Genomic DNA, 27,264 nt, shown 5'->3' on the forward strand with positions numbered 1-27,264 from the left:
GGGAAATTATTTTTGACACGGGGTTGCATAATAATACGAAAATGTTTTGGCTGGCCGGGTCAAAATTAGGATATCAAATATAAAAGTTTCACTCCTTTTATATACAAAAGCTGCAAATAGCTTTGTTTTGACAAGTTGTAGGTGTGCCTTACAAGGGAAAATTTAAGGAAAAAACGTTAGACGTACTTTGGTTCTAACATGTTTATGAAAAATAAACCGTGGATTAAATTGCTTTGCCGGCCGGACCCTGGCTGCGGGGCGTACTTTGCAAAAGTCTACCTAAGAGCCTTAAACAGTTCGTTTATTTTATTAAAGTTTGTCGTAGAGGTGTTACTTTCAATATAAAAGCTAGAACAAATACGTTATCGAGTTGCACACTACAAAATCGCCTTTAGTGAAGTTTAATTAAAGAGGTTGTAAAAGACACACAACGCATAGGGGCTAAACGATTTTAGTAAAATGGGTTAATAGAAAAACAATGGGCGCAGGGCGCGAAAAGTATTCTATTCACGTAGTTAAAATAGGCCAAAAATACAGTGGGTGCATTATGGCCACCAACTTAACCTACAATATCTATATGCCAAATTTTAAATGACAAACGCTGTTATATTCATTTTGCGCGTTGTTCAGGATTTCTAAATGTAAAGATTTGTGGATTACTTCCGTCAAGATCATCGAACAACTGAAAGGTACTGCCCACCCCCAAAAAGGACAACTGATGTAATTACCTTAAACTTACAACTGAAAACGGAAATGGGAGGTAAATATGGTGATGTGTCGAGGCTTTAACTAACTTACTATTAGTTATTGTACTTTTAAGTTAGATTACTTTTCCACGACGTTAGCTTTACCTAACGACTTCCGCTAATATGCTCAAGGAAACCTTATATCAAAAAAACTACTTCTGTCTGTTACCTCATAAAGTCTTTGTAGTTTCTTACTTTAAATAAGTTTAACATCAAACTATTCGTTGTCAACTCACTTCTATCCTAGAAGGTACAGCAACACAGGTAATACAATAACCTAAAAGCAACCCATGTTTTGAAAAAGATCTTGATTACCCAAAAAGTTTACGCTGTACAGCACTTGACCCACGTCGCCAAAACACAAAACACTAGTATGAGCATAGCTCGAAACAGTTTCGCTTCCACATACCATAGTAACATAAGCGATGGGCTTATAAAAAGAGTTCCCACATCATAATAGAAACAGACTTACAAGTTGGCCAAGCGGCGAAACACAATAAGCCTATGTAAGCAAAGCCGGTTTTGTCCGCCTTTCGTGTTCGGCAATAATTGTTCACGCTGTTTAAAATCGATGTTGGTCGCAGAAAGGGCGTGCGAACATAATAAAAAATATTTTACAGTTACTGACGACAGTCGGTAACATACCCAAAATGATATTAAGATTGTTATTACTTCAATTAAAAACATTAAATAAGCAAGCATTGAACTGCTTTATAACACATTTTAATTTTAGCCTAAAAATACCCTAGATGGGTCATGTAAACGACGGAGTAAAAACACAGTGGACAGAAGAACTATTCGGACTTCTACACTTATGTGAGTGTGATAAACTCATATCTTGCACGCAACCGGAGTTTTTTTTAAAGTTTTTTTCCTGTTTTGTTTTAACATTAAAGAAAGCAGGCTTTGGAAAATGAGGAAGCTAAATAAAATTAGCGGTGTGAGCAAGACGTTTCACCAGTAAACATTTCCAATATGCAATAATTTTCAAACCATATTACGCCAAATAGGTGTTGTTTGGTTTCAATATCAGATTACAAGTGAGCTCACTATATGTTGACTGCAAATACAAATAAAACAACATACATCACAATCCGATAAATTTTGATTGTGCTTTTCTAAGAAACTCAACTGTCATTTCAAAATTGTCTCCACACTATAATCTCAAACCTAAATTACAGGAAATCCTAACGTCGTAGCCTGTAAAATCGCCGGCCAACTATATCGGCAAACACGTCAGGCTTTGTGGCTGTAACAGACGCACACTATTCGGAACACTGTGTAATTTCACCTAAAGGGCAAGGGCCAGTCCGGGCATGGCGTTAGGTTACGCTTTTATGAGACTGGAACAGCAGGTAACTGACAACGTCAGATAGCGACATTTGAAGCAAAGTAAATTAAGGAATGGATCATGGGAATTCGGTTAAACGCCAACGTATATTGGACTGGTGAAACAACAATAGGTAAATATATTTTAAAAACGCTAATTTTATCAAGCCACAATTTAACAACTACCCAGCAGATGGCACGTTGTACGACTTGATTTTGAAGCGCATTTTTAAAGGAACAAGGCTGAATGCGGTTGTCACAGGAGAGACGCTCCTAATGTTTGGTTAGGGAAGGGATTGTTTGACAACTTTGGAACCACGCCTGAACCTTAGGGAGACCAATTGATCAAACCCGAAATAAAAGCGGCTTCGAATTGCGATGATGGTTCTTTGACGTACGAATTCTAGGCAGGTAAAGCAGAATATTGTAATAGGGTCCGCTGGAGGCAAATTTAAATTTAATCCTCGATATAGTAGAAAGCCAACTATGGCTGAACAGAATTCATCATAACTAGGGCCATTTTTATTTTAACCTAAAAAAAAATGTTAACTTTATTTTTATCAAATTGAAACTTTATTTTAACCTAACGAAATTGCTTGTTTGTAGAGGCCATGGTTCTTCCCTGAATTGATGCCAGTTACCCAAACATAATATTTTGTCGATTTCAGACCCAAACGTAATATTTTGTCGCAAAGTCAAGGTGTTTTATGAATTATAAAAAGTGCATCAGGTTTTTTGGCAATAGATTTAGCTTGCTTAGGCATTTTTGTATTACAGAATGTCAGTAGGCTATTTCTAAAATCCAAATTGTTGATCTTCGAAAAAAAAACACGTTTGTGAAGATAAAGTGTTTTATAAGAATTATTTAAATACGAAACAATAAATAAAAAAATGGACAATTTGCGATAAAAGTTACTGCTGATCCAAGTGGGCATTGTGACATTTTGCCTGCTTTTACGGGTTAATATGGTTTAATTGTGTCGCAGTTCCTGATTTACAATGCTTCCACGACGATTTTTACAAAAATTACTCTCAAGAAACACACTTTGTCAAAAGCCATAATTTGACAAATTTTGACTTTATTAAAAAATTTTAACTTTATTGTAAATTTTAACTTTATTTTGACCTATAAATTTCTTAGAAACAGTCCCCTAGGTGCTGAAAACAACTTTATTCTTTGATTCGTGGACAGACGAGGTCCTTAAAAAATTTTAACTTTAGTGACTTTTGCGGGCCCTAATCATAACAAAGGCTACACAAAAAACAACTTCCAGTTTTTCGACTTTGTCCACAGAAATTTCGTTTTTACTTAATTTTACCACATAATTCTGCCTTTATACAATTGTCGACGCATGCGTTAATATACATTAGCTTGAATCGCATCTAGACCTTATTCTGACGAGTTTTAGACTTATTTCGATTTTAGAGGGTACTACACTATAGGAATGAGCCCTATTTTAATCTTATTCCGAACTTAATTTTATTCCATCGTGATGTTGTTCTTATTTTGGTCTTATGGTTGGAGTCAGAATATATATCTTGTTCTGAACTGGCCTATTGACGTGTTCCAACCTCTTTTATCTGTTCACCGTCCTGTCGAATCATCTTCTGGCATTCCTGGTCGAGGTCAATTAGTCGACACTGGAGGTCGTGGTTGTCCAGCTCGGCCCTCTGCAGTTGCTGACGTAACTCCTCAGCAAGCTTTTGTACTTCCTGGTATCTACGCGAATCCGAGAGAACGCGATTCAAATAAAATAGGAACACGAGGCGAATGTAACTGTATGGTAAAGTTTGAATATGTAGACGGAGCAAGCGCAGTTAAAAAAGTAACACATTTTGTTATGTCCATAGTTTGTAAATATTATATGATAGAATGTCAAGTTGGCGAATAAAGTTTTTTTTCCTTTTCTATCGGTGATAATTATTTCCATTTGAACCAAGTTTATTAGGTTTTGTGAACCTTCAATCCTATTTGATCACGAATTCGTGATGCTGATTCAAGGGTTTAAAGTCGCATCGTCAAAGTATTATTATTTGAATAAAAGCACGTGTGATGATTATTCCTTCGCAAGTGTGAGCAAAGGGTTTAGAGTTGGGGATTGGTTATTGTGTACACACCATAAACAACAAAATGATAATATAACATAGTATTGTTTCCAATCTTTTGATAGTTCGTTTAAACGTAAAACAAAGAAACCTGTGACGCCATTGGTCTTCAGCGTTCTCCATTTCTTTCAATTGGGCTTGGGATTCGTCAAGGTCTTCGTTTTTCTTCTTAAGGACGTTAACCAAGGTTGCGTTGGCGGAACTCAGCGCGTCAACCTGTAGAAGCGACTAATCGGTTACAATTTGTATTGCTTGATTTGTTTGAACAACAGTTTGCAGTTTGCCTGTTCTTCAATTGAACAAATATAGTTTTTTCGCATAGCCCAAACGTATATCACTTTTTAAATCCAAGTGTTATACAACGCTGGTAAATAAATTCTACATTGAAATTTAAGGTATAAAAAAGTTCCTTGAAATTGCCCTTTTGTTTAAATTATAGAATGATTTTACTGAAACGATGAACGAAATCGTTTTTGGAACGACAATTTTCAGAAAACGTCACAAAGTTACGTAATGAAGGGAAGTTATAAAGCACGAGAACCTTTAAAATGATAGGCTTATCGTTTGATGTCGTGCACAATAAGAAAACTAAAATGGACAAGCACATAGTTTTTTTAGACAAGACTTCGTAAGGAATGACGTAGGTTACCGGTACGGCGTCTTGACAGTATTTTCCGTCCTTATCACTGCTTCAAACACTTTTTTTTAATTTTGAACAAACAAAAAAAAAGCAATTTTCTTATGAAAATATTTATAAAACATTCAAGTATATAGCGAAGCGTTTATACCGCTTCGGCATACAATATTAACGAAGGTAAATACCTGGCTCTGAAAGTTGTCGTGTATATCGCCAAAGAATTCTTTTTGCATTGCTTCATTCTGATTTGTTAGCTCCTGGACTTGTTCGCGCAACGCTGAGGCCTCTTCTTCCATTTCCTGAACCTACATAATGAACGCAGCTTCAAAATACCGCGGTTAGCCTATTCTACACTGCCTCAAACAACAGGAAAAACACAAAAATTATATTAAAACGTGATCTGTGACAAAGCGTGTTTTATACGTAACGAACCTCACGTGAAGTTCGCTTATCTATTTTTAAACGCAAAAACTGTGCAAACCAAGCGTAACCGGGCGGTTTATATGACAATGAAGTGCAGTAATATCCGCTGGAATATTTCACAACGAAAAAGTTAAATAATAATTTTTTTAATCTAAACGTAACTTTGTTGGAATAAAATTTCTTGAATGTTTATTCTGCGGTTCCAAATCGATGTTTTATGTGAAGGATTAACGTTATGAGCGGTTTATGGTCAGATTTTTTATTTTTACGATGTCTTGAAAGAAACCAATGAGAGCTAAAGTGACTGCTTGTGGTGTTGCGCAAAGCACCTGTTCGTATACGAGATGCTATAATGTTTAATAATAATAATCGCGAGCTCTAGATATATTTACCAAACGTAAATATATACTATTTAAACTGCAATAAAATTATCCGGGTGTCTTAAACCTCTTACACTAAAACTAGTATAAAACCGGAGGTAATCAGATAATTTCGTGCATAGTAAAAACACATGCCTCAAGAGAGGAATTCTAATCAAAACACCTTTTTACATTGACAAACGAACACTTATCAGGAAACACGCTTATGTCTATCATTAACCTGCTTAATGTCCAATTGTGATTATAACACTAAGTTACGCTCGTCCGCAACACACACTAAGTTGCACATGTTCGACTGCTATACTTTTGCTATCTATTCTGCGAAACAACCTTGCTATTCCGCGTTGTAACTACGCCAAAGTCATAACTCGGAAACAAAGCGGCGCCACCGAGAAAGTTCGAATCTGAGTCAACACGCCGTAGCATCTTGTTTGCTTCGGTTCCGTGCGCAACAACGCAGGATTCCGAGATTGTTTTATTAGTGAAGAATGTCTAGTTTACAAGGATAGACCGCCCGAGTGGTATTGTCGCAAGATTTCTCGATTGCCAAATGACATCTGCCCGACAGCCCTGTCCTTACACGTAACCTTAACGGTTAATTTAATACAAAAGTAGCGTTCGAGCGATTTTAAAGCAATGATAAATTGATTTTTTTAATAATTTTTTTTAGTCATTTAAAGTATTTATCCAAAAAATTATAATTTAAAACGTCATCTAGCTCTTTTTGTAGTGTTTGACAGCCTCATAGACGAACCTAATGTGCATCAGTAAAACTTTATGGCCGACATTAAAGATTTGAAACAAAGGTTTTATTTGAATTTCTAAAAAATCAACATCTAAATGTCATGTGATTGGAATTGTTACCAAACCAAGTTAGAGTGTCCAGTCCTACATCAAGAATATAGATTCTTGAAATAATTGAAGGAATAAAGCAAAGTTGTGACAAATAGAAATCTTTATAGTGAACGAGAAGAGTTATTTGCCTCAGTCATAATGATTTGTTTGCGAATTCACCGACGAGAATAGGATGGCTGTTTGACGAATACCAACGGTCGCTTGCCTTGTGTTGACTCGTGACAAATAAACTGTTGAAATATATTGCCTCTTCGATATCGGTAGTAAAGCGAAGTAACGCGGGCAAGATGTGACCAGTCTATTTCGTTATGTTACTAATACTCGTCTTTTTACCGCCACCCTATGCGTTGGTACTGTTTGACGAAATGGCCCATCAACACCACAGCGAATCCAAATTCTAACATGGAGTGAAAACGCATTCTTTTTTTTATAATTTGTTGCCAAAAATGCAATGCAATGTGGCTAAATTTTGAAGCATTTCTGCACAAAAAAATAGAACATTTTCTCACCGGTCTGTTATCCGGGTTGTTTGCGACAGTTGTGTAGTATTTTGATTTAATAATAGTATAGGCGGATACTTTATAGTATAGGCAACAGACATATCGAATCATCACTGATAAAATATCGCAAACTCAACGAGTAAATCCACCAGGTAAATCAAACCTGCAGTTGTAATTAAAAGCCGCCGAATAAAACAGTTTGTTACGAAACAGTATATATCTAATATATGTATATACTTTAAACTGCTCAACCGATATAATAGTGTCTGTGTTTACCTTACTAGAATGAATCTCACTATCTTTTCCCTAGTTTATTTAATTACTGATGTTAGCGGTATCGTAGAATCTGCATGACCTTTTTTCTCAAGATACATTTGAACAGATATGAATCACATAATGATTTTTGCATAATTATGTACTTGACTTTAAAGACAGTTTACCGAGGACTAGAGTTTAAAGTGTGTGGCATAAATAGCTGCATCAGAAACAAACACAACTCAAACTTTAAAACCCGAATCCTTCATTCGAATTAAGGAACTGACGATGCCAGTATAGGCGAAATATATAGTCCTTTAACAAAATGTGTGATCCTGGTTTTATACAGGTTTTTGAACTTTGAGTTTTATTTGCATATTAAACGTCAGCGGAACAGTGACCGACAAGCAAAAACCTTCTGGCAATGGATTTGGATTTCCTAAAGATGCCCTTAAATATATATATATATATTATTATATCAGAGTATACATACCTGCATCAGAAGTTTGGCGGCCGCAGTTTCCGATGCCAAGAGTCGCTCTTCCGTTCCCCTCTCCTCTTCCTCCGTAGTTTCTTCCCTATTTTCTCCCGCTCCAACCACCTGTACCACTCTCGCCGTATCCACGTCGCACTCCTCGACGTAACGACCCGTGTCGTCATCGCAACCTACGTCACTGGAATGACGTAATTTCCTATCGCCTTCGCTTTCAACGATACTTCCAAGTTCCAGCTTGGGAACGATTCGGGCGGAATCATCATCATTGTTGCAAATGTTGGTGTTCTTGTTGTTGCTCATCTCTTGGATGCTGTCCTCCAGAGAGGCTATCTTCGTGCGGAGAGCCTCATTTTCGGAGCGAAGGGAGTCATCCTGAACGAGAATGGTAAAAATAGATGATCATTTCACCAATTACCGATGTTGATTTATATAAGGATGTCCCATTTCGAGTGGCGGTATCGGTAGCATGGTCGGCAAAAAAATGAACTTCTATACTGTTTACACAAAAAGAACTTGTTCTGATTAAGTTTGAGATTCTGATTCCGAAAATGGCCTTAAAATAATAAGAAAATAGTTACTGTATACTGCAGCTGTGGCCAACTGTTTCATTGCGATCGACTGAAATGTTTATTAGAGACTCTCGATCGACTAGTTTCGTAAAAGAGTCGCGAGAACACTTATTAAACATTTTGAGCGTTAATTGCATTCCACGCCAGCGATGAAGGTTAATTTGTTACGTCAAAGAACGCTTTATTAGGCTTTTCCAAAAAAACAGTTAGTCATTTTAATTTTAATATTCCGCTTGTGTACGATAGCTACCGTAATGACGTAACACAAATATGGGGCGATCGACCAGGTAGTAGCGGCGATCGACCGGTCGATCGACGTGTTGGCTACCCTGGCATAGCATGGAGCTTCACACCAGAATACATCAATTTTGCAGAAGTTTATAGACATAAATGTTGTATTAAAGTAATTACTGGGTGCAAACTCCAACACCGCTATCATATTTTTACTATATGGCTTGGTTCCCAACCGGGGTGTCATTTCTAACTATTAAGGGTGCCGAGACATATTTCAAATTATTTTGCATTTCACGTTTTGCTCTATTGGTAAGCTTCTTGATATAGTTTTTGGGGGACGATTGGGATTTAGCAAATCAAGAATGTTGTTTCAACCTTGTACAATGTGCACAGTTATTGTATGCTGTTTCGAACTCGTTTATTGTACCATTACGCAGCTACTATCTTAGGGATAGTCATAGTAAGGGTTCGGCGAACTATTAATTATTTCTCAAGGGTGCTGCAAGCCAAAAAAAGGTTGACACCACTACTCTAACATATCTAAAGCTGCAATAGAAACTAAGGTTTTTACAAAACAATTTTGAAATTGTATTAAACCAGGCCTTTTAACGATGCGACCAATAAACTTACCTGTAACTTTGCCGCCGAAACGTCCGCCGACCCAAGACCGTCAGTTACGTCACTGCAAGTGACGTCATAGCGATTGTCGTCAGCCATGTCATTCCAGACGAGTGATCCCCGAGCGATGTCGTTCTGCATCCTGATGATCTCTTCTTCCAAAATCTCTTTGTCCCTCCGGAGAGCCTCAATCATTATCTGGGACTGACCACGCTCTTCACGGAGCGACGAAAGATCCGTTTCTAATCTGAAGAAGATTAACCGAATTAATCTTAGCGTCGAAAAACAATCACACAAGTTTCGGTGTTTTTAAGATATTTGGGATCCTTCTCAAGCTTTTTCGTTGTTTTTTGGATGTTATATAATATGGCGAAAATAAACATCTAACACTAAGCATTGATCCTACAATAAACCAAAATAACTATATATACTACCAATTGTACCATCTTTGTGATGTTTAGGTGTTGGGAAATCGGCGTTTCTATATTTTATGATCCTTACTGATGAGTTCCTTCGATAAAATCGTAAAACAGCTCATTTTAGACTAGCAGTTCATACTACATGATACGCGATTGAAAAACAAACATTCATTGGCCTTTAAAAAGCTTGAAAAGGGACAAATGTAGCGACCGTGAACAGTGGTTGTCAAGTCTTTGATGCTCCCCACTTTAATCAGCGATTAACAATTTGTGACATCAGCTATTAACGATAAGTCATTATAAAAAGCACATATGTGAGAAATTGACAAATAGCTAAATATTCAAGCATTATTTTACACAAACACTCCAGTTCATATAATCTACCTTGTTTTAAAGTACGAGAAACTCGCCTGATGTTAAGCTGCTAATTTCAGTAATACTTTTGTTCTCCTGAATTTTATTTGATAACAAAGGTACACGAAGAAATAGCGCGCTTTTAACCGCATTTAAACAACTTTCCGAAAACAATCGCATAACAAAATCGACAGTTTTACGCAGGTCGCAGTCTAACGATAAATGATTGACATGTGTTTGCTTATCGCGTTTCGGAAGTGGCACACCATAAGCAAGTAGTTCACCGACCGCTAATTGCCGCGCGCGCCCTTTTCGAGCAAATAATAAACAAATTGTTTTCTCTCGTGGCCTTAGGTTTATTGTTTTATTGTAGAAAGCAAATCGCCTGCGTTGAATTCTGCTTCGCTTATATTTGGAAAATGACTGTAGACCACAATGCGAAACTGTATATTTGTTATTCATGTAATGAATCGGAGATTGTGAAAGTGTGATATATAAAGCGTAAACGCGCAAATAACTATGAGTTAATGAGCTTGACGACCACAATCAATTAGCAATACACTTTTCGTAACGCTTAAATTAACAACTAACCGAAAAAAAAAACTAATTGTGAGATAACTCTTTCCATGTCACTTTTCGTTTTCATTTAACAAGGCACTACTTTTTTTCTTTATTATAAGCACATGATAAGTGTATATAAATTAGTAACCAACCTTAATAATTCGCTATCTCGGGACTGAACAGGATCAGGCGTTTGGAGATGACTTTCCTCGACACTCTTCTCATTGTTCTGCTCCTCCTGCTCTCGTTTTTCCTCCAGGAGTTGAGAGATTTCAAGTTCCTTCTCCTCGAGATCTGACTCGAGACGTACGCACTCGTCTCTCAGCGAAATCACCTGCAGAAAAATAATGTCAGTACATTCTAACCATGTCAGTACATTCCAAATAAACGAATAGATATTTATTCGGTTTTTAAGCCCTTATAAAACGAACTTACTGGGGCTTTCCAACACTTTATCAATTCTAACCTGTTGTACGACCGACCTTTTCGTTAACATGTGCATACATATGAATTACCGATCCTATAGGACGCAGCAACTGGCCAACTGATTTTAGAAACCTACCTTTGTCACATAAAAGCCGTAGAAATGTTACAAAACCTTGAAAAAAATAAACGATTTTGCAAAAAATGAAAAAGAATGAAAAATTAAATAGCAAATGAATAAAAAAGTGTTCACCTGAAATTACAGCTAAGTTTTTGTTTGTTGTGTATTACATTTATCGGCAAAATTTACATTTGTCATATAATTATAAAATAAACAACACGAGTCTGACACGAATAAGAGTCCGAGTCCGGCCCGGGGAAGTCCGACTTAGCAGCCCTGGTTTAAACTAATGATGGGTAACCGAAAAACTCCCTAAAGTGATTTCATTTAACTATGCGAATTATTAACTAGTTTACCTTCAATGAAAACTTCTAGAATTTCCATTATTTTTTAAGCTTGGTAAACGCCACAATGCTTTACCTGGGTATTTAGCTCATCTATAGTGGCTTGCATCTGGTTCGCGGTTTGGTTGAGATCCTCGACAACATGGGACAGGTCCTCGTTCTTAATCCGTACCTCCTCCGTCTCCTCTCTTGAGTTCGCGAGACTCGTGTTCATCAGTTCTCTCTCCATCTACAAAAGGATAAACACCAGTTGATCACAAATCCTACCTTATTTTTGCTAAATGGAAACGTGAAAGCAATTTCATGTTACAGCGATAGCATTAAATTTTTACTTTATTGCGTACATGGATTTAAAAAGAATACCATATTACTAAAATTGAGACAAACCCCATATGTTATTGTAAAGCGAATACTTCAAATACTTAAAAAAAGTTTATTAAAAATAAAATTTACAAGGTCAAATACTATTAGGCTACGTAAACTGATTTGTTTAAAATGCACTTCTCTCAAAAATATAACTAGAAATAAAAAAAATCGAACTGTTCTTTTGAGAAAAGGGAAGAATATTTAGCAATACTAATTATTATTTTAAATATAAACGCATAATGCGCTATATTTCAACATAACGATTGTCTAACATCATAAAATCTTGGTTTAAATAATGAAGCAATTCGTTTGAAAAGCGTGGAATGCGAACAACAAATATTCGACTTTCAAAGAATTTCTCTGACCTCCATCGCGTCCATATGCGAGGCAAACTCCGACTCATCTTTCCTCACGTTATCCAGTTCTTCCTGAAGTTCGAGGTTGCGCTTTTCGAGCAAAAGGATCTCTTCGTTTAGCTCCTCGCTGCTCATTTCGGCTCTTTGCGCTTCCGAGAGTGACCTACAAGGAATGAAAAAAATTTTTACTTTAAAATGGAAGCACAAAAATTGTCACTTGAAAGTTTTCCTGAAAGCCCGAATGTCGGCAATGAAAAAACTAAATCAAAATGTAATCCAATGGTTCCCAAACATTTTGTTACAGCATAAAGAAAATAAACAGTGGCATCCGTACAAGTAATCAAAAAAGTGATTACTATCGAAGAGTGATTTACTGGAATTTCACAATAATGGATATTAAAAAAACACGCATCAACTGTGCACAAATATAGGAATATATTTCTCGCATGATTGCACTTTAATTACAAACTATAGTGAATCACGAATCCCTACCAACATAGCACTATTTTGAAGATTAAATAATTAATAAGGCCCAGGTTGGAAACCATTAGTTAAACGACACAACCCGCTGGTCATATTAAATTTGATACAATAGCTTCTCGGAAGACAAAAATCGGTCAAAAAAATTAACATTTTTTTAACAGCGTTTTTTTCTAAAGCTTAGAAAGTGCGGTTTGGACCCTATGTTGAAATAGGTAACTGTACCTATGAAATTAAATTACATTATACTCTATGATAGCATCGAGCGGACGACTCACAAAGTTGCAAAAGACAATTAGAGGCCAACATAGCTTTAAATATAGGAGCACGGCCTCAGTTTAACTGCAGCACTGTTTTTCAAACTTTTTTAGCTTGCGACACAATAAAAAGACGTAAGTATTTCGCGGCACACTGTTAAAAGAACCACAATAGAGTAATTTTATAATCACCCATAACACAACAAAACTATATGCAAATGTCAGAATATTATAAATTTGTAAAGGATAGTGCGTCTTTAAGTCTAAAATGCTTGCGTGTATGCCTATTGAAAATGCAAATAACCTATTTTCCAAAATTACAAAAAGTTTCGCGGGACACTTGACAATCTCTTGAGCCACACAGTTTGTTAATCAGTGAACTGCAGGAAGGACAGGCTGTAGTGACAAATATTATCAATAACAATGGATAAAACAAACAAGGTTGCTTGCCTGTTGATTCCTTCCTTTAGTTCCTCCAGCTCTGCCCTGTGTAGCTCTTCTCTTTCCGCCATGATGTCATCCGCGCTATCCATGGTGCTCCTCAGGGCCGTTTCTGTTTCCTCCAGCGCACTCAGTCGAGCGCTCAACTTCCCGATCCGATCCTCGCGATCGCTTAGCTGCGAGTGGAGGCTCGCGATGCTGTTCTCTGAAGAGGAAGAAAGATCAATTTTAGCGACTGACAAAAGTCATTATGCAGGTGAACCTACAATAGGTTGAAATAGGACATACTCTTCCGTAAAAGTCGTTTTCGCCTCACAGTTAAATGTGCGGCATAAATCCCCTATTTACTTTTTCTGCTACACTTGCGCGTTACGCAGCGTTATTTCAAATAATAATAATGGTCTGGTGAAAACACACTGTAAGGTGAGCCGAAAGACTCTTGCACTTAACATCACATCACCCACTTAGTCACAAACGTGCGGTCGTACATACCTTACAGTTAACGAACCGAGCTAGACGCCAAACAAGCATCCGGTAAATTTTGCCGACAAAATGACGCGAATGCATGCAGCCGGGTACCCCAAATAGATGATTAAAGAATCCGGACGTAAACCATGGACTCAAACGGATGGTTTAGTGGTAATACCGTACACTCCAATTTTCTCGGAGGTTATCCAGCGAATGTTAGGGGATTTTGGAATGTCAGTAGTCATACCACCATAGCCGACCCTGGGTAGGCTGCTTTCGCGACCCAAAGACCAATATATTCGATACGAAGGGTGTAGTGCAAGGTCTCTTCAACAGGGGTGCTCGTACCCATTGGGGGTGCGAGAACTGATCCAAGCGAGTGTGGGGATGCTGAATCCGGCACAGAAAATGTATTGCTGTAAATTATTTCTCTGCTCCGTTAAATGTAAAACTAACTCACATTTTGGTATCGTGTTGTTGCGTTATCTGTTACTTGTATAAAAATAAAATTAGAATGGTTTTGTTATTTAAGCAATTCTAGAAAGGGGTGCGAGAATTATTTGGTGATTTGAAAGGGGTGCAGCAAGAAAAAAGTTAAGAACCAATGGACTTTAGGGAATTCCTATATGTTCCGCCGTGCAATTGGTGATACAGGGCGTACATTCAATACTTCGAAAGAAATAACACCAAAAAGTCCGTCAACGATATGCATCATGCGACCAGTCAAAGTCATGACATCAGTTTTGAATGTGCGTTAATTATCACTCGAGAGGCAAAACACCATTGCGAGGTCTTTTTAGAATCATGGGCGATAGACGATCATGGTAATACAATGAAAATTAAGCGCCGTACGCTTCTTGTTCCATAGTGTTTGGTGCTACGGAAAATATGGTTGGCAAGAGTGACTGGTGATTTATTTGGAATTTTGTCATACAACATACTTAAAATATTACGGACGAGTGCCTTCTAAAATATAATATTATACAATTCAGAGTAAACCAGAAGCTGCTTTTATTACTCGCATACATTGCTGGAGTAAAAATCACTCTACACAAAAGTGTTTAGTATTACCGCTCTCTCTATAGTTGCTATTAGGGCTTGCTCGGTTGTACAGAACTATATAAACCACTTAAGATCGAAGTATATCCTCAGCTTGCCTTTAATGTGCATCGTTTCTTGAAACTGGTCAGTTGACGTTTGCATTCGGTCGATTGTTTCTTTCAGGGCAAGAATATCACCGTCTCGCATTCGTAACGTCTCGTTGAGCTTCGACTCACTTTCGCGTTGCGCTATCAATGAAATTTACCACAAGATAATGATCAGTCTAAATCAGTGGTTAACAAAGTGTTTTAGTCTGCGGCAAGCTAAAATATTAAAAAACAAATTCTTATAATTAGACTACACGACAAGGTAGTTCCTCTTACAATTTAAGAACCACTGTCCTAAATACTTATTCGTATCCTATCAAACATCCGCCAACCTAATGTACTTGGAATATAAGTTTTGTATTTAATTTATTATGTTTTACCCATATTTACCAAATTTACCTTGGTATATAGCATAAAGATACTTGGCTACCTTAAAACAGTTGGAAACAACTACTTTGGCAAATTTAGGAACAAAATTTTTAAGATTAATTTTTTGACGGAACCAGTGGTTTTAGTCAACTTTTCCGTTTATCTATAAGTGCATCGGTTTCGCAGATATTGTGTATAATTATACGCACCCAACAAGCTATCCTCGAGCGATTTTAGTGATGCATTGTGTTCTTGTGCTGAGCATTCTTGTTCAGTTCGCAGCGACGACAGTTCGGAATCTTTTTCGCTTAAGAGTAACTTTGAAGCGGCGAGTTCCGACTCAATATGACGCGTTCTGCTTAAGTTCAGTTCGTTTTCGGTAACCTGAGCAAAAGTGTGAAATTTAGATGTATTTTTGGATTTCTTAATTATCTATACCTGCCATGTGGCATTTTGCATTGATTAACAATATTAGCACAGTTTTATATAAACCGAAAGTTCCGAATCTATATATTTTTTACTCGACGCAAAATTATAAAGAGAACTTTATGTCGGTATACCCATTCACGACAAACTAATAGAGACTGACAAAATTTAAAATATAAATATAAAATGTGACAGGAGATGTTTCGGATTATGGGTCAAATGGGTATCAACAATCCTAAAAATACACCCGTTAGGAAAATTCAAACGAGGCGATTACAAGCTACAACTTGCCTTGAAAATTAGTTTGCGTCCCAATTTTCAATTCATGGGTGACGTGTAGCTTTGTCCAATTACTGACAGTCAAAATTCTAAGCTGAGCGAATTTAACGTGGACTTAATAACACCCCTTTCCATACCCTTTCTCCAAGTTTGTTTTCGAGATCGCTCAAGCTACGTTCGAGGCGCGACACTTGCGTCGCGAAATCGGCAGATCGCGCGTCGCGTGTCGCTTCCAGCTCACGGATCTTGACCAGCTTCTCCTCTACTTCAGAACCGAGGGACTGTATTTTCCCTTCCATCTTCTCGATATCTTCTTCTTTGCTAAAATCAATGGTTTACGATTGACGTATGGCAGGTAGTTTTTCACGCTGCTTTATCAACAGAAGTGTTTCTCAACCTTTTTCGCGACGACCCAAATACTAAGCGGAAGTATAACAGCGGAGTCTTGGCGACCCAATTATCTCACTGAACGTTTTGCAAGCCATAATTAAATAATCAAAACACAAATAAGACAGTAACATAAACCATTTGAAATTTAATGCTATGTTTTCCTATTGCTTCCCAATTTTTCTAAATTTATGAGAAATCTTCTCAGAACCGATCAATAAATTTAACCATATAAAAATACTGCATTAGGAGACCACATTTTGCCGCGACCCACAGGTTTTAAAACACTACAGCTTTTAAAAGGTGTCAAGCTCCCTTTTAAACAAGGAGTTTTCGTAAAAAATGATACGGCATTAACATGGTTATTTTTCCGGTATTAGATCATCACCGATCAGTGAAGCGACTTAAAAAACGATAAAGAATCTTGACATATAAAATTCAAATTGTGACAAATTTTAAGCTAAATATATTTTTTCAGCATTAATTTCTCAGTGTTGTATGAAGTAGACTTATGCATTCTAGCATTTGTTTTAGTGTTTTACTAACGCCCGGTCGAACAAAAATCAGTTTTTTTTTCGGGTTTACGCAAAACTTATTTAAAATATGTGTGTTATACATTTTGCGTAGTCACACTTTCAGAATGACACTATACAAAATATAGTGCAAAACTGAAAAAGGAAAAACAGAGATAAAAAGGGAAATTTCAGTTTACCTTCTGATGCTCTCTTTTGAATTTGCTTCATTCATAACAAGAAGCTTCTGCAAGTCTTCCGAAGCCCTATTTTTCTTCATTAGGCTTTGGTTCGTCTCCTGGAGTTTCTCTTCCAGATCAAGAGCCTTTAAAAATTAGACAGAGTATCGGACAGAGGCAAGCATTCAACGTGAGCAACTTAAACACATTTTTTATTCATGAGTAACTTTTAATGGGCAAATCTCCAAACAGGTGAGTTACTAATTGAGCTTGCATTTCTTGTTTTACAAATAGCCGAACGCCCGGTTGTTGTTTTAAAACCGTTTGCATCTTATAAGAGGCAAAATGTAACCGACATTTTAGACTGGGTTAAACTTAGAGTAATGCTCGATCTGGACTGACCTCCCTTTCAAGGTCTCGATTCCTCCCTTCGAGAGATCTTACTAGGTCCCTGGAGTCTTCAAGTTCGCTAGTAAGACGGTCTATTTCCTCCTGAAAAAATTATTTTGGTAAATAAATCGAGCACCAAAAATTTGGAATTCATTAACTTATGTAAATTTTCTCTTTTAAAATACTGTCTTGAATTAGTTTGCGTTTTAACCGTAACCTCCAAAAGATAAAAAAAGGATGAATGAAATTTAGCTCATGTTATCCCAATTTTTCGTAGTGTTCACCATATAGCAGTTTCACCATTTACAAAGACCTTTGATAGTCTGCGTATATTGTCATTAACATGAAATCTTACCTTTCCCTCGGCATAGTCATCGCACAGGAAGGTGACCACTTTATCAAAAGGTGCTGTTTCCCATTCTGATATCGAACCTCGCGGAGTCCGATCATTTGACTTTTGTTTTTGCAACGAAGCGGGTGATGATTGCGATAATCTGGCAATATTTTCACCCAACATTATTGAGTTGTCATTCACTAAGTTGTTTGTACTAAAACGATGTAGCAAGCAATGGTTTCGTGGTTTCCCAAATAGATCATTCTATAAGCCTGAGTAGCTCAGTTGGTGTAGCTAAGGTTCAAAGGTCGTGGGTTCGAATATTACCGCAAGCTAGATTTTTCTAGGCTGTTGGATATATTCGGTCAGTCTCTTAAACGCTCCCAGTGTATAACAGTAAGTGTTCCGTTATAGTAGACCAAAAGGACGAATTCCGAAAAACTATATCGATGTACACGTTTATATGTGTGTTGTAAATTTCATAAAATTCTTCAAAATTTGAAACATTTAAGACATATATAAGCTCTTTAAAATGCAGTGAAATGTTTTGAAAGGCAACGTTTTAACCCATGGAAGCATTAAACAACCAGTTTACCTCAAGTTTCAAGATCCAATTTTTGCGATATGTATCAAACTTAAAGCCACCATAGTAAAACAAAGGAATATTGTAAGACATATGTCTGGTAGCTTACTTCCTAAGTTCGCATCGTTTGATTTATTCATTGCAATTGAGTTTTACATTTTACTCAACAGCGTTTAGCTATAAGCTCACAAAACTCGTTAAAAAGTAGGTAAACCTACAAAAACTTGAACTTGAGTTACATAGAAGAATCTTATATTACAAGGTAAATTAGTTGTGTTCATATAATATTGTGTACCGGTACTGTATAGCTCGGTAGAGTAACCATCCACCAAAAAAGCCCCGTCACAGTAATATTCGCCAGACCTTGTCGATAAATCTACGTTATAATAATTAGATTGATTGATTAAAAAAAAACACAAATTATACGCTTCAAGAAGTACACTCGAAACAGTTCACTAAGTTGCTGTAAATATGATCCTTAATTTCTATGCAAAGTACAACTTTGCATCAAATATTTATAGTCTAGTCTTTTGTGATTGTGGTGCCAAACACTAGGGTATTTAAAATAGACTTGGATGACTAATAAATTTACTTTGGGGCTCAGCTAATTAGGTTTATATATAAAATAATATCCACTTGAAAATGCCTTAACTTATACAAAAAAGACTTAATTCTACTAAAATGTCTTATATAGTAGAAATTTATTACTATTTTTACAGTAGAGAAAATATTTTTTGATACCCAAGTATTTGTTGTTGAGATTTTGCGGTGACAAAGGGGTCCAACAAAGTTACCCAAGATATTTAAATTACAAATTTGTTAGACGAAAGTAAAGTGAAATGACCCCCATTGCGATGATAAGCAAAACAGCCAGGGTAAAACACCTAAAGTGCTGAAAACTAAGGTGTTTAATACATAAACAGTTGGGCCAGAGTCCTAAAGTTGCAGAAACTTGAAGCATATAATTATATAAACAATTAAAAAATCATTAAAACAAATACCTTTCTTCTTTCATTTGAAAAATCACGGTCTCAATGACTGGATGCTTGGGCAATTGAACGATTTCTTTTAGTTTTCTGACTTCCTCCATGAGTTTGGCGTTAGCTGCTTTCAGGTTCAAGTTTAAACCTTCCTCGTAGTCCAGCTTGTGCTTGCACGCCTTGACGAGACAATCCGAATCCTGCAGTTGGGCCTGTATCGTGACAAACCGCTATGTCAGTTTGTTTGTTACACCAAATGCGAAAAAGTGACAATAAACTGTGATCAATGCAAAGATAGCAGAATACTCTTGCAAAGCTAGTAATTTAGGTTAGACACTTTTTATAGATGTTCAAAGATATAGGCCTATATATATATTTCGCCAGCAAAGGCATCCTCAGTATATCTTAATTTGAATGAATATACATCTTAAAGTGTCTGACCTAAAATTACTAGCTTTTCTAGAATATTCTGCTATTATACTGATCAGGAATTGAGGTCGACATTTATTTTGCAAGGGTCACGGTGCATGATTTCCATTATCACATATTTAGTGCCACGATCAATGCAAAGACCGATAAAAGCACAGTCCACGATACCTCAAGTCGCTGGATGCTTCGCATGTCCTCCTCCTGTCTGATTATTCTTCCTTGCATCCGGACCTCCGGATCCGATTCGGTGCCGCTTTGAATGTGGCTTTCTGCCTCAGACAGCTTGGCGCGGAGCGCACGAACTGTTGCCTGACACTGGACCAACTCGTCCTAGAACGAGAATATTGCAGTTTATCAATAACGTCACAGCTTATATGTTGTGACCACTGTACTATCTGTACAAACCAAGATGTGTGGGCAAGGTGACAATTTTTTTTATATAAAAACAATCTACATTGTATACCCGACTGGGTTCTGGCAACATAAAAATTTGTAATTAAATTCTGTTTTAAAACTTTGAAACTGATAAGTAACAACGAAACATATACACACACAATACGGTACCGCTACGGCCGGAGGTCGTGAGTTCGAACCTCATTGCAGGGTTGTTGGTTTTCTAGCCTATACCTTGCTTCTTTTGTTGATCGACAGTTCGATTAGTCTGCTATGGCTTCCGGTGTACACAATTTAGACTAAATCGGCTAGCGAATTATAGAACAAACCAGAAAGTATAAAAACTTTGGGTAAGTTTAGGCCAAACATGCTTTGCAGTTACCGACAAGACGGGGGCTCTAAATACTAATGGCAAAGCTTAAAAGTTGCACAATTAGTGTTAAATACACAAAATAAAGTTTCACTCAGCAAAAGCTAAAAAGTAAAATCGCTACATTAAAAAATTATCAGTTTTATGGAAAGACACATGCAAATCTACTTAAAACATCATAAGGTAACATGCAATATCTTTCAATAAAACAATTAGAGTAAGCAACAACACTAATAACATTGTTGCATTCCTATATATATATATAGAACAAAAATCAAATTATTTAGGAAGAAATGTTATTATAAGGATTACCATTTGCGCCTAAAACACTCTTCTGGTGTAAAAATCTCTTATAAAATGCAATTCGTGTTACTTATTGATTTTGTTGTTGTTTTTAATAGTCTTTATGAATTATTTTTTTTTGCGCAAAAGGTTTTCTTTTAGTTAACCTATATTCGAAGTAAATCAAGCAAACTTTGCAAAAGCATCGTTCGCACACAATAGCATTCTTTAACTGCTTCCCGCAAACTAAGGTTATTTACAAACAGCAAGCACACCTGTCGTTATACGTCATCAATACGTCACTGCAAGCCAAAATCACTCAAACGGGTCACGTGATTAGGTGGGGGGGAGGGTCAGGGAGCAGGACGCCACCTAGCGTCGACCGCAGGTTGTCAAGTACGACGATGTAACGAGAAATGGCGGCCAAGCGGCGCCGAACGCGCCTGACCGGGGCGTCTACCTGGGTTCCTTGGGCCTTTAGAGACTCTTCCGCAATGCGCAATTGCGCCTCCAAGCGTTCGTTTTCTCCACGTAGCTGGTGGATGACGTCATTATCCTTATAGTTGCTCAACGCAGTTTCGAGCTCGCTCATTTTAGCTTCAAGGCGACGATTTTCCGAGCTTAAATCTACTGCTGATAACTCTGGCCGCGCTGCAGAGGCTGGCGTAAGGTTTACGACTAACAAATGGTGACTCGACTCGGTCGTACTCAGATTCTCAACCAGGGCGACTGAGCACTCGCTGGCTTCTGACAAGCTTCTAAGCTCCGGCGCCGAACTCGCAACGCTGGAGTCGCCGTCGAAATCGATTAGGTTCTCCATTGCGGTCGGGTCGGGGCCGGAATAGTCGGATGCCTCGGCATGCGTCAGGGTTTTGTCGTGTATTGCGGCGGCGGCACTTGACTGCTTGTTTAACGCAGCTGGCGAACTGCTCGTTGACTGTTTTTCTTTTTCCGTCAACAGCCCTTCAAGCGTGGAGCACCGATGTCGCAGCTCCTCGACTTCGCGCGACAACGCGTCGTGGTTGGTCGCGACACGCCCCATTGATTCCTGGTGTTGCGTGAAGGGTGAAACTACTTCGTCATACTGCACTGCTATGTTCTCCGTTGTACTGCTACTGGCGTGTTTGATATGAGCAAGTTCTTCCGAATCCAGCGCGCATTGGGTGGCCACGTCATGTGCCAACTTAATCATCGCCTCTTTGTAATTGCGAAGCTCTTCGTTAAGGCTTGTTATCATTTCTTCGCGCTCTGCTATTTGTGACTTTAAGTCGGAGATTTCGCTCGTCAAGTCGCCGACGCGCTGCTTTAAGGAATCGAACTTCGATCGAGCGTCATCCAAGTCGTGTTGATGGCCGGGCGCTGTATGTTCATCGTGTGGCTCTTTATCGTCGGGTGCTGTTAGTTTCTTCAGCAATCGCTTCAGGGTCTCGTTTTCTGTTTCCACAGCTCGTAACTGCTCCAGTGAAATGGCGCGCTCTGCGAGCAATGCTTCAAGCTTCGACTTGGTCGAGTCGATTTCTTGTTTTAGATGCGCATTTTCCTCACTGTCTTTATTGTCATTGTTATCTTGATTGAAATTGGTTTTCAGAGTTTGTTGCTGTTTGCCATTTGATGCCTGCGCCATCTTCGCTTCTGTTGTTAGGTCTTCGCATTTTTCAGTTTGATCTTTATTGGTGTTCGAATTTTCAAGTTGAAGGGCCAACCGATCATTTTCCACCCTGAAATACATAACGTAAACATATACCTAATTTAGTTTAAAATTACGGAAATATGTCACAGTTTACTGTAAACGATAAGCCCAAACGCTTAGTATACTTCTCAGTGATGTACCTCAGGCCGATTATTTCTTGTCTCAGTTCGTTTTCTACTTCTTGAAATGTTGTTTTTCGATCCGCAAGATCAGTATGAGACAATGATAGTACATGTTCGGCTTTTTCAAGTTTACTGCGAGAACAAACGTTGGAATTTTAACATTTGTATGTAATTAAGTATGGAGAAGACTTGGAATAATTTTATATTGCATAATGCATTACACTAAATCTGAATTCAAAAGGAACCGGTTTAGCGTTTTCAGTTTATGCGGTTCGAGTGACATTTTAGTTAATTTTACAGCAACTCCTTATTTTTACCTGGCAATTTGAGTTGATCGGAAGTCGGCTTCTGTTAACAAGATCCTCATCTCATCAAGTTTAAGGGAGTTTTCTGCTTCCAGGCACTTCTTTTCGTTCTCGACTTCATCTAACCGGATCTTGTGCTCCGAGTTTTCCCTTTGCAACGTCTGAACCGCTTCGTTTAATGTCAAAACTTGATCATCATTTTTGATTGATTCCTTTTGATGACGTTCTATATCTTGCTGAAGGACCTGTACTTCTTCATTCAGAGCCGAAACTTGTTTTGTTAAGTTGTCATTTCGCTCATCCTCTTCTTTAAGTTTCACTTGGTCGGAAAAGAGTCGATCGTTCAAATTCGCGACCTCGAGATTATGGCTCTGGAGAAGCTCGAACTTCTCTTCCTGGATTGCCTGGACTCGCTTGATAAGCTCCTCCCCAACAAGTTGCGTATCGTCCAAACTCTTCCGGATCACTGCTTCAGACCCTTCGAGTTGTTCCACCTTATTTTGAAGAGATTCGATCTCTAAGTCACTTTTCTTTTTCAACGCTTCAATTTCAGCGCGAAGAGCGGCGTTTTGATTGTTGACTTTTTCGATTTCTTCTTTAAACAAATGACTCTGGCCATCTTTAGAAGACGCCGTTTGGGCCATGATCAACTCCGCTTTTTCCTCTTGGACCTTTTGCATTCTCATAACGAGCTGGTCGCAAACAGCTTGCCCTTCCATTAGCTGAGATTTAAGTTCCTCTTCTACTTGTTTTGCAGATTCCAAGTCGAATTTTAAAGCTCCGTTTTCCTCTTGACTCTGGCTCAAAAGAAAGCTGATTTTTTCGTTTTCCTTCTTAGAGGAGGAAAGCTCCGCAACAGTCACCTCTCTTTCGGCACACAGGTTTTCCACTTGGCGCTTGAGGTTTACCAATTGTTCGTCGACGGCATCAGTCACATGATCTCGAAGCTGGTTACTGCGTAACAGTGTTTAAAAGCAATTATTAAGCGTTTTGGCTACCTAAATATGCTGTGGGTACCAGGCGTGGTATACTAAAAAGAAGCTATTCGGGTAATTAGTATAGGTATCCGAAACGTGGTATACAAATTTATAAGAACCGTAAGAGCTTATTTACAGTCTGGCTAGAAGCTATTGAGTTTAACTTTTTTATTTACCGAACGCGAAACGTCACTATCTATATGTGTTCTAATGAGTTTTGCAAAACCTTTTTAGTTTTTTTTATCTCTGCTAGTTTTTGCAATACCTTGATGTAAATCCACTATGGGAAACGACTATAATATAGTTTAAATTTTTTTGGCGAACATATCGCCCAATAGTCGATATCACTAAAAGTAATCAGAAACACGATACGCTTTGTTAGAAAAAATATTTTCCAACCATTGACAACAGTTTAAAATTCATCAAGCGTAAAAAATGAAAGTACCCTAACGAACCTCATTTGTCGATTTTCCTTCGTCAAGCTCTCGATACGTTCGTTGGAGTCTCGACCGCTCAACCAAAGGTGCTCGATCAGCTGGCAAACGCAGCCAAGCGTGGCCACCATCACGTGACTCTCGTCGACGTCACGCTTGAAGTCCTCCAGCCGACCGACACCCTCTAGTCGGGGGCTTTCCCCTTGCATTTCGATGAGTTCCTCCACACCCCAGCCGTCAACGGCGGCTACGTGCGTCCGAATGGCGTCTTCGATTTCCTGCTCGGACATAGGACGGACATCTAGCGCCACCTGAAGGCCAGGTGGTAGGTGAAGAAGTTCGACCCTAGGTGTCGCCGCCAAGTCGCCGAGCACAAGGGCCGGGACCGGCGACACGCCGCGGCCTTCGGACTTGGTCTTGGGAATGGAGTCAATCATCTCACGACAGGTTTCGGCCACGGGCTTCAGCTGCTCGCGAAGCGCTCTTCCGATTCTCGCGTCCACTCCGCGAATGCTGGACTTAAGGCGCAAGGACTGCATCTCGGTCAGCAGTTTGCGCTGACGCGTCGCCATCTCGCCAGCCTCCAGCATCAGCTGCTCGTTGGCCTTTTCGAACGACTCCGAGAGGCGTTCCTGGGGCGTGGCATGCAAATGTGATTAGCATGGTTTGGTCGTGCAAGGTGAAGTGCGTGTGGCAAGAGGTTAGTACTTTGTAATCAAGGTTTGTTGGTGTGATTTTTTGTTTAGGCAAACACGATAAATCGGTGGTAAAATTTGTTCTACAAGCAACACGATTATGAGCAATAATTATGGCAAAGGTCTAAATATGAAACAAGAATTGAATATTCAAAGTGCTATGGATTGATTCGAATTAAAAAGCAATAACATGATTTACAAAGCAAGCAAACCACTGGGTGGGGTAATCACGCCCCCAAATACCTGCAGCTCGACGTGGTTGATTTCCATCTGTTCTTTTTCCGCCAGATGGCGCTGACAAGACGATTCCCACATGCCTTTCTTCTTGGTTACGTCATCAAGTTGGACTTGCAAGAGATCGTACGACGCCACCTTATCTTTATGATTTTCCAGTTGAGATTTTAGGGTCTCGATGTGATCCTGATAAAGAAATTAAACTATAATGAAAATTAACCAAATTAACGATCGACTATTATTTATATTAGATAAATTCAAAAACTATTTTTTTTAAGTGCGATGGTAGCATTTTTGATACTAACTTGTTTATGATTTTAAAGAACGCGTTACACACAAAAACTTTAGTTATGCTATCTGTGATTTTTCGTTGTGTTTTATTCGTAGTATTGGGGTAATAAGTAAAACAGCCTTAGTGACAAACAACTTAAAGTTGGCAAATAATAAATGACATATTAGATAGTCTTACGTCATGTAAGAAATGAGTAGTAAAAAGCAACACATTTAGTAAATAAGAATATCTGTACAACTTTACCTGAAGATCAAATATGCGTTTGGTGAGTTTTTCCGACATGTTGGCGTTCAACTCCTGGTCGGTTTCCCACTTTTCCTTGTTTTCCAGCAGTTCTGATTTTTCACTTTGCAAAGACCTAAGCGGTATAGACAGACTTGGATAACTAGCCTGGATTTATTTTCACTTTTTAAAATTATATTAGAATTAGAGCATATCAGTTCTTTTAAATTAGACTAGAATTAGATCATTCTTGTTTTCTCAAATTAGAATTATAAAATTATCGAATTCTTACACCCAAAACGTAAACTAGAAATTGAACTAAAATTAAGTTCAATTATGTACAATCAGTTTAATTTAATCGAAATTTATTTTTTTAACAACAAAAATAGTAAATTTTTGTGTGCTAATGTTTATGTTTTAGCATGGCTTATCATTTGCAGATTGCAAAAATCACCTACACGTCGTTCCGACCAAAGGGTATTTATTTAAATTCTTTGTTTCAACTGAGAGATTAAAAATGCCGTTGGACAAAGTAGCATTTTTCGTAAAATCCGAATTAGATTAGAACTGGAATTAGAGCACAAAATCAATTCACGAACTAGATTAGAATGAGATTTAGCCACTTTTTGCTCTAATTCAGTGAATTAGAAAACTAGAATTATCAGTTGTCGAAGACTGGTTAATGTGTATAGAGCCGTTTACTTATACATACAGCGGTAGGCCGATCTCGACTAATTAAACAAATAAAATTGACGGTTTATTACTATAGGCGATTTGCATTACAAACTGGTTACGGTTTTTTTTTTGGCGTTGCAGATTTTGCGTGACCGGAAAAATTAAATTACAACGCAATGTGAAATTATAAAGCATATTTACTAATTTTACAGATTATAGTTTGTTAGTTTTTTCTAAAGCTTATAATACGCTATTTTATCCGAGAGTAACGTAATATGCAAGAGTGTTGAAGAGCCCAAAGCATTATGGATTGTTTTAGTTTGTTTACCCACGAAAAATCTCTTGATTTTGCAAAGTTTCTATAGGTGTAAATAATTTACATACAAGGTGGAAGCACATTATACTCTTTTATCAGTTAGAAAATCTGTTTAACCTGGGCAACGCTGGGTATTTTATCTAGTTTCTATATAAACGAGTAGGTTTTTGTGTCAGTGAGTGTGTGTGCTTGCTTCTGATGCGCTTTAGTGGGCTGCATGCCTTGGGGAACTTTGGGGTCTAAATCATCGCAGGCAAAGCGGCGACGTCAAACTGCGTACCCCAATAAAAGCGCGCCGTAAAAATGAAGTCAAGTACATTGCCTTGATAAAAATAAAATGTTATGTGGCAAAGTTTAGACTTATATGTTTAATGGCTTCTTCCGGTTTGTTAAACCACGTAAAAGATAGTCATGAGTTCGCAAAATATTGCGTTTATTGCAGCGTTTTCCTTAACATTTTTTCATAAAGTATTAAGATACTTACACAGACAACGTACAGCAAC

At 37.9% G+C, this 27,264-nt stretch overlaps 1 protein-coding gene across 1 annotated transcript in view; it reads right to left on the minus strand.

Moving 5' to 3' along the window:
• LOC146136635 (uncharacterized) overlaps window positions 1–27,264 on the minus strand; it is a 65,909-nt gene that overhangs the window by 18,000 nt on the left and 20,645 nt on the right. The window contains exons 14-37 of the mRNA XM_083396227.1: window positions 25,792–25,906; window positions 25,266–25,442; window positions 24,349–24,959; window positions 22,929–23,870; window positions 22,630–22,743; window positions 21,239–22,517; window positions 19,923–20,078; window positions 19,347–19,537; window positions 17,784–17,922; window positions 17,441–17,530; window positions 17,060–17,184; window positions 16,098–16,281; window positions 15,465–15,639; window positions 14,896–15,027; window positions 13,280–13,475; window positions 12,102–12,255; window positions 11,447–11,599; window positions 10,635–10,816; window positions 9,161–9,395; window positions 7,830–8,099; window positions 7,725–7,793; window positions 5,004–5,123; window positions 4,273–4,397; window positions 3,648–3,795 (exon numbers count right to left, since the gene is read on the minus strand). Coding sequence (XP_083252353.1) covers window positions 3,648–3,795; window positions 4,273–4,397; window positions 5,004–5,123; window positions 7,725–7,793; window positions 7,830–8,099; window positions 9,161–9,395; window positions 10,635–10,816; window positions 11,447–11,599; window positions 12,102–12,255; window positions 13,280–13,475; window positions 14,896–15,027; window positions 15,465–15,639; window positions 16,098–16,281; window positions 17,060–17,184; window positions 17,441–17,530; window positions 17,784–17,922; window positions 19,347–19,537; window positions 19,923–20,078; window positions 21,239–22,517; window positions 22,630–22,743; window positions 22,929–23,870; window positions 24,349–24,959; window positions 25,266–25,442; window positions 25,792–25,906 — 6,082 coding nt within the window. The remainder of the gene's footprint in view (window positions 1–3,647; window positions 3,796–4,272; window positions 4,398–5,003; window positions 5,124–7,724; window positions 7,794–7,829; window positions 8,100–9,160; window positions 9,396–10,634; window positions 10,817–11,446; window positions 11,600–12,101; window positions 12,256–13,279; window positions 13,476–14,895; window positions 15,028–15,464; window positions 15,640–16,097; window positions 16,282–17,059; window positions 17,185–17,440; window positions 17,531–17,783; window positions 17,923–19,346; window positions 19,538–19,922; window positions 20,079–21,238; window positions 22,518–22,629; window positions 22,744–22,928; window positions 23,871–24,348; window positions 24,960–25,265; window positions 25,443–25,791; window positions 25,907–27,264) is intronic.

The sequence above is a fragment of the Ascidiella aspersa genome, chromosome 8, assembly GCF_963924565.1.
Source record: "Ascidiella aspersa chromosome 8, kaAscAspe10.2, whole genome shotgun sequence".
NCBI lineage: Eukaryota > Metazoa > Chordata > Ascidiacea > Phlebobranchia > Ascidiidae > Ascidiella > Ascidiella aspersa.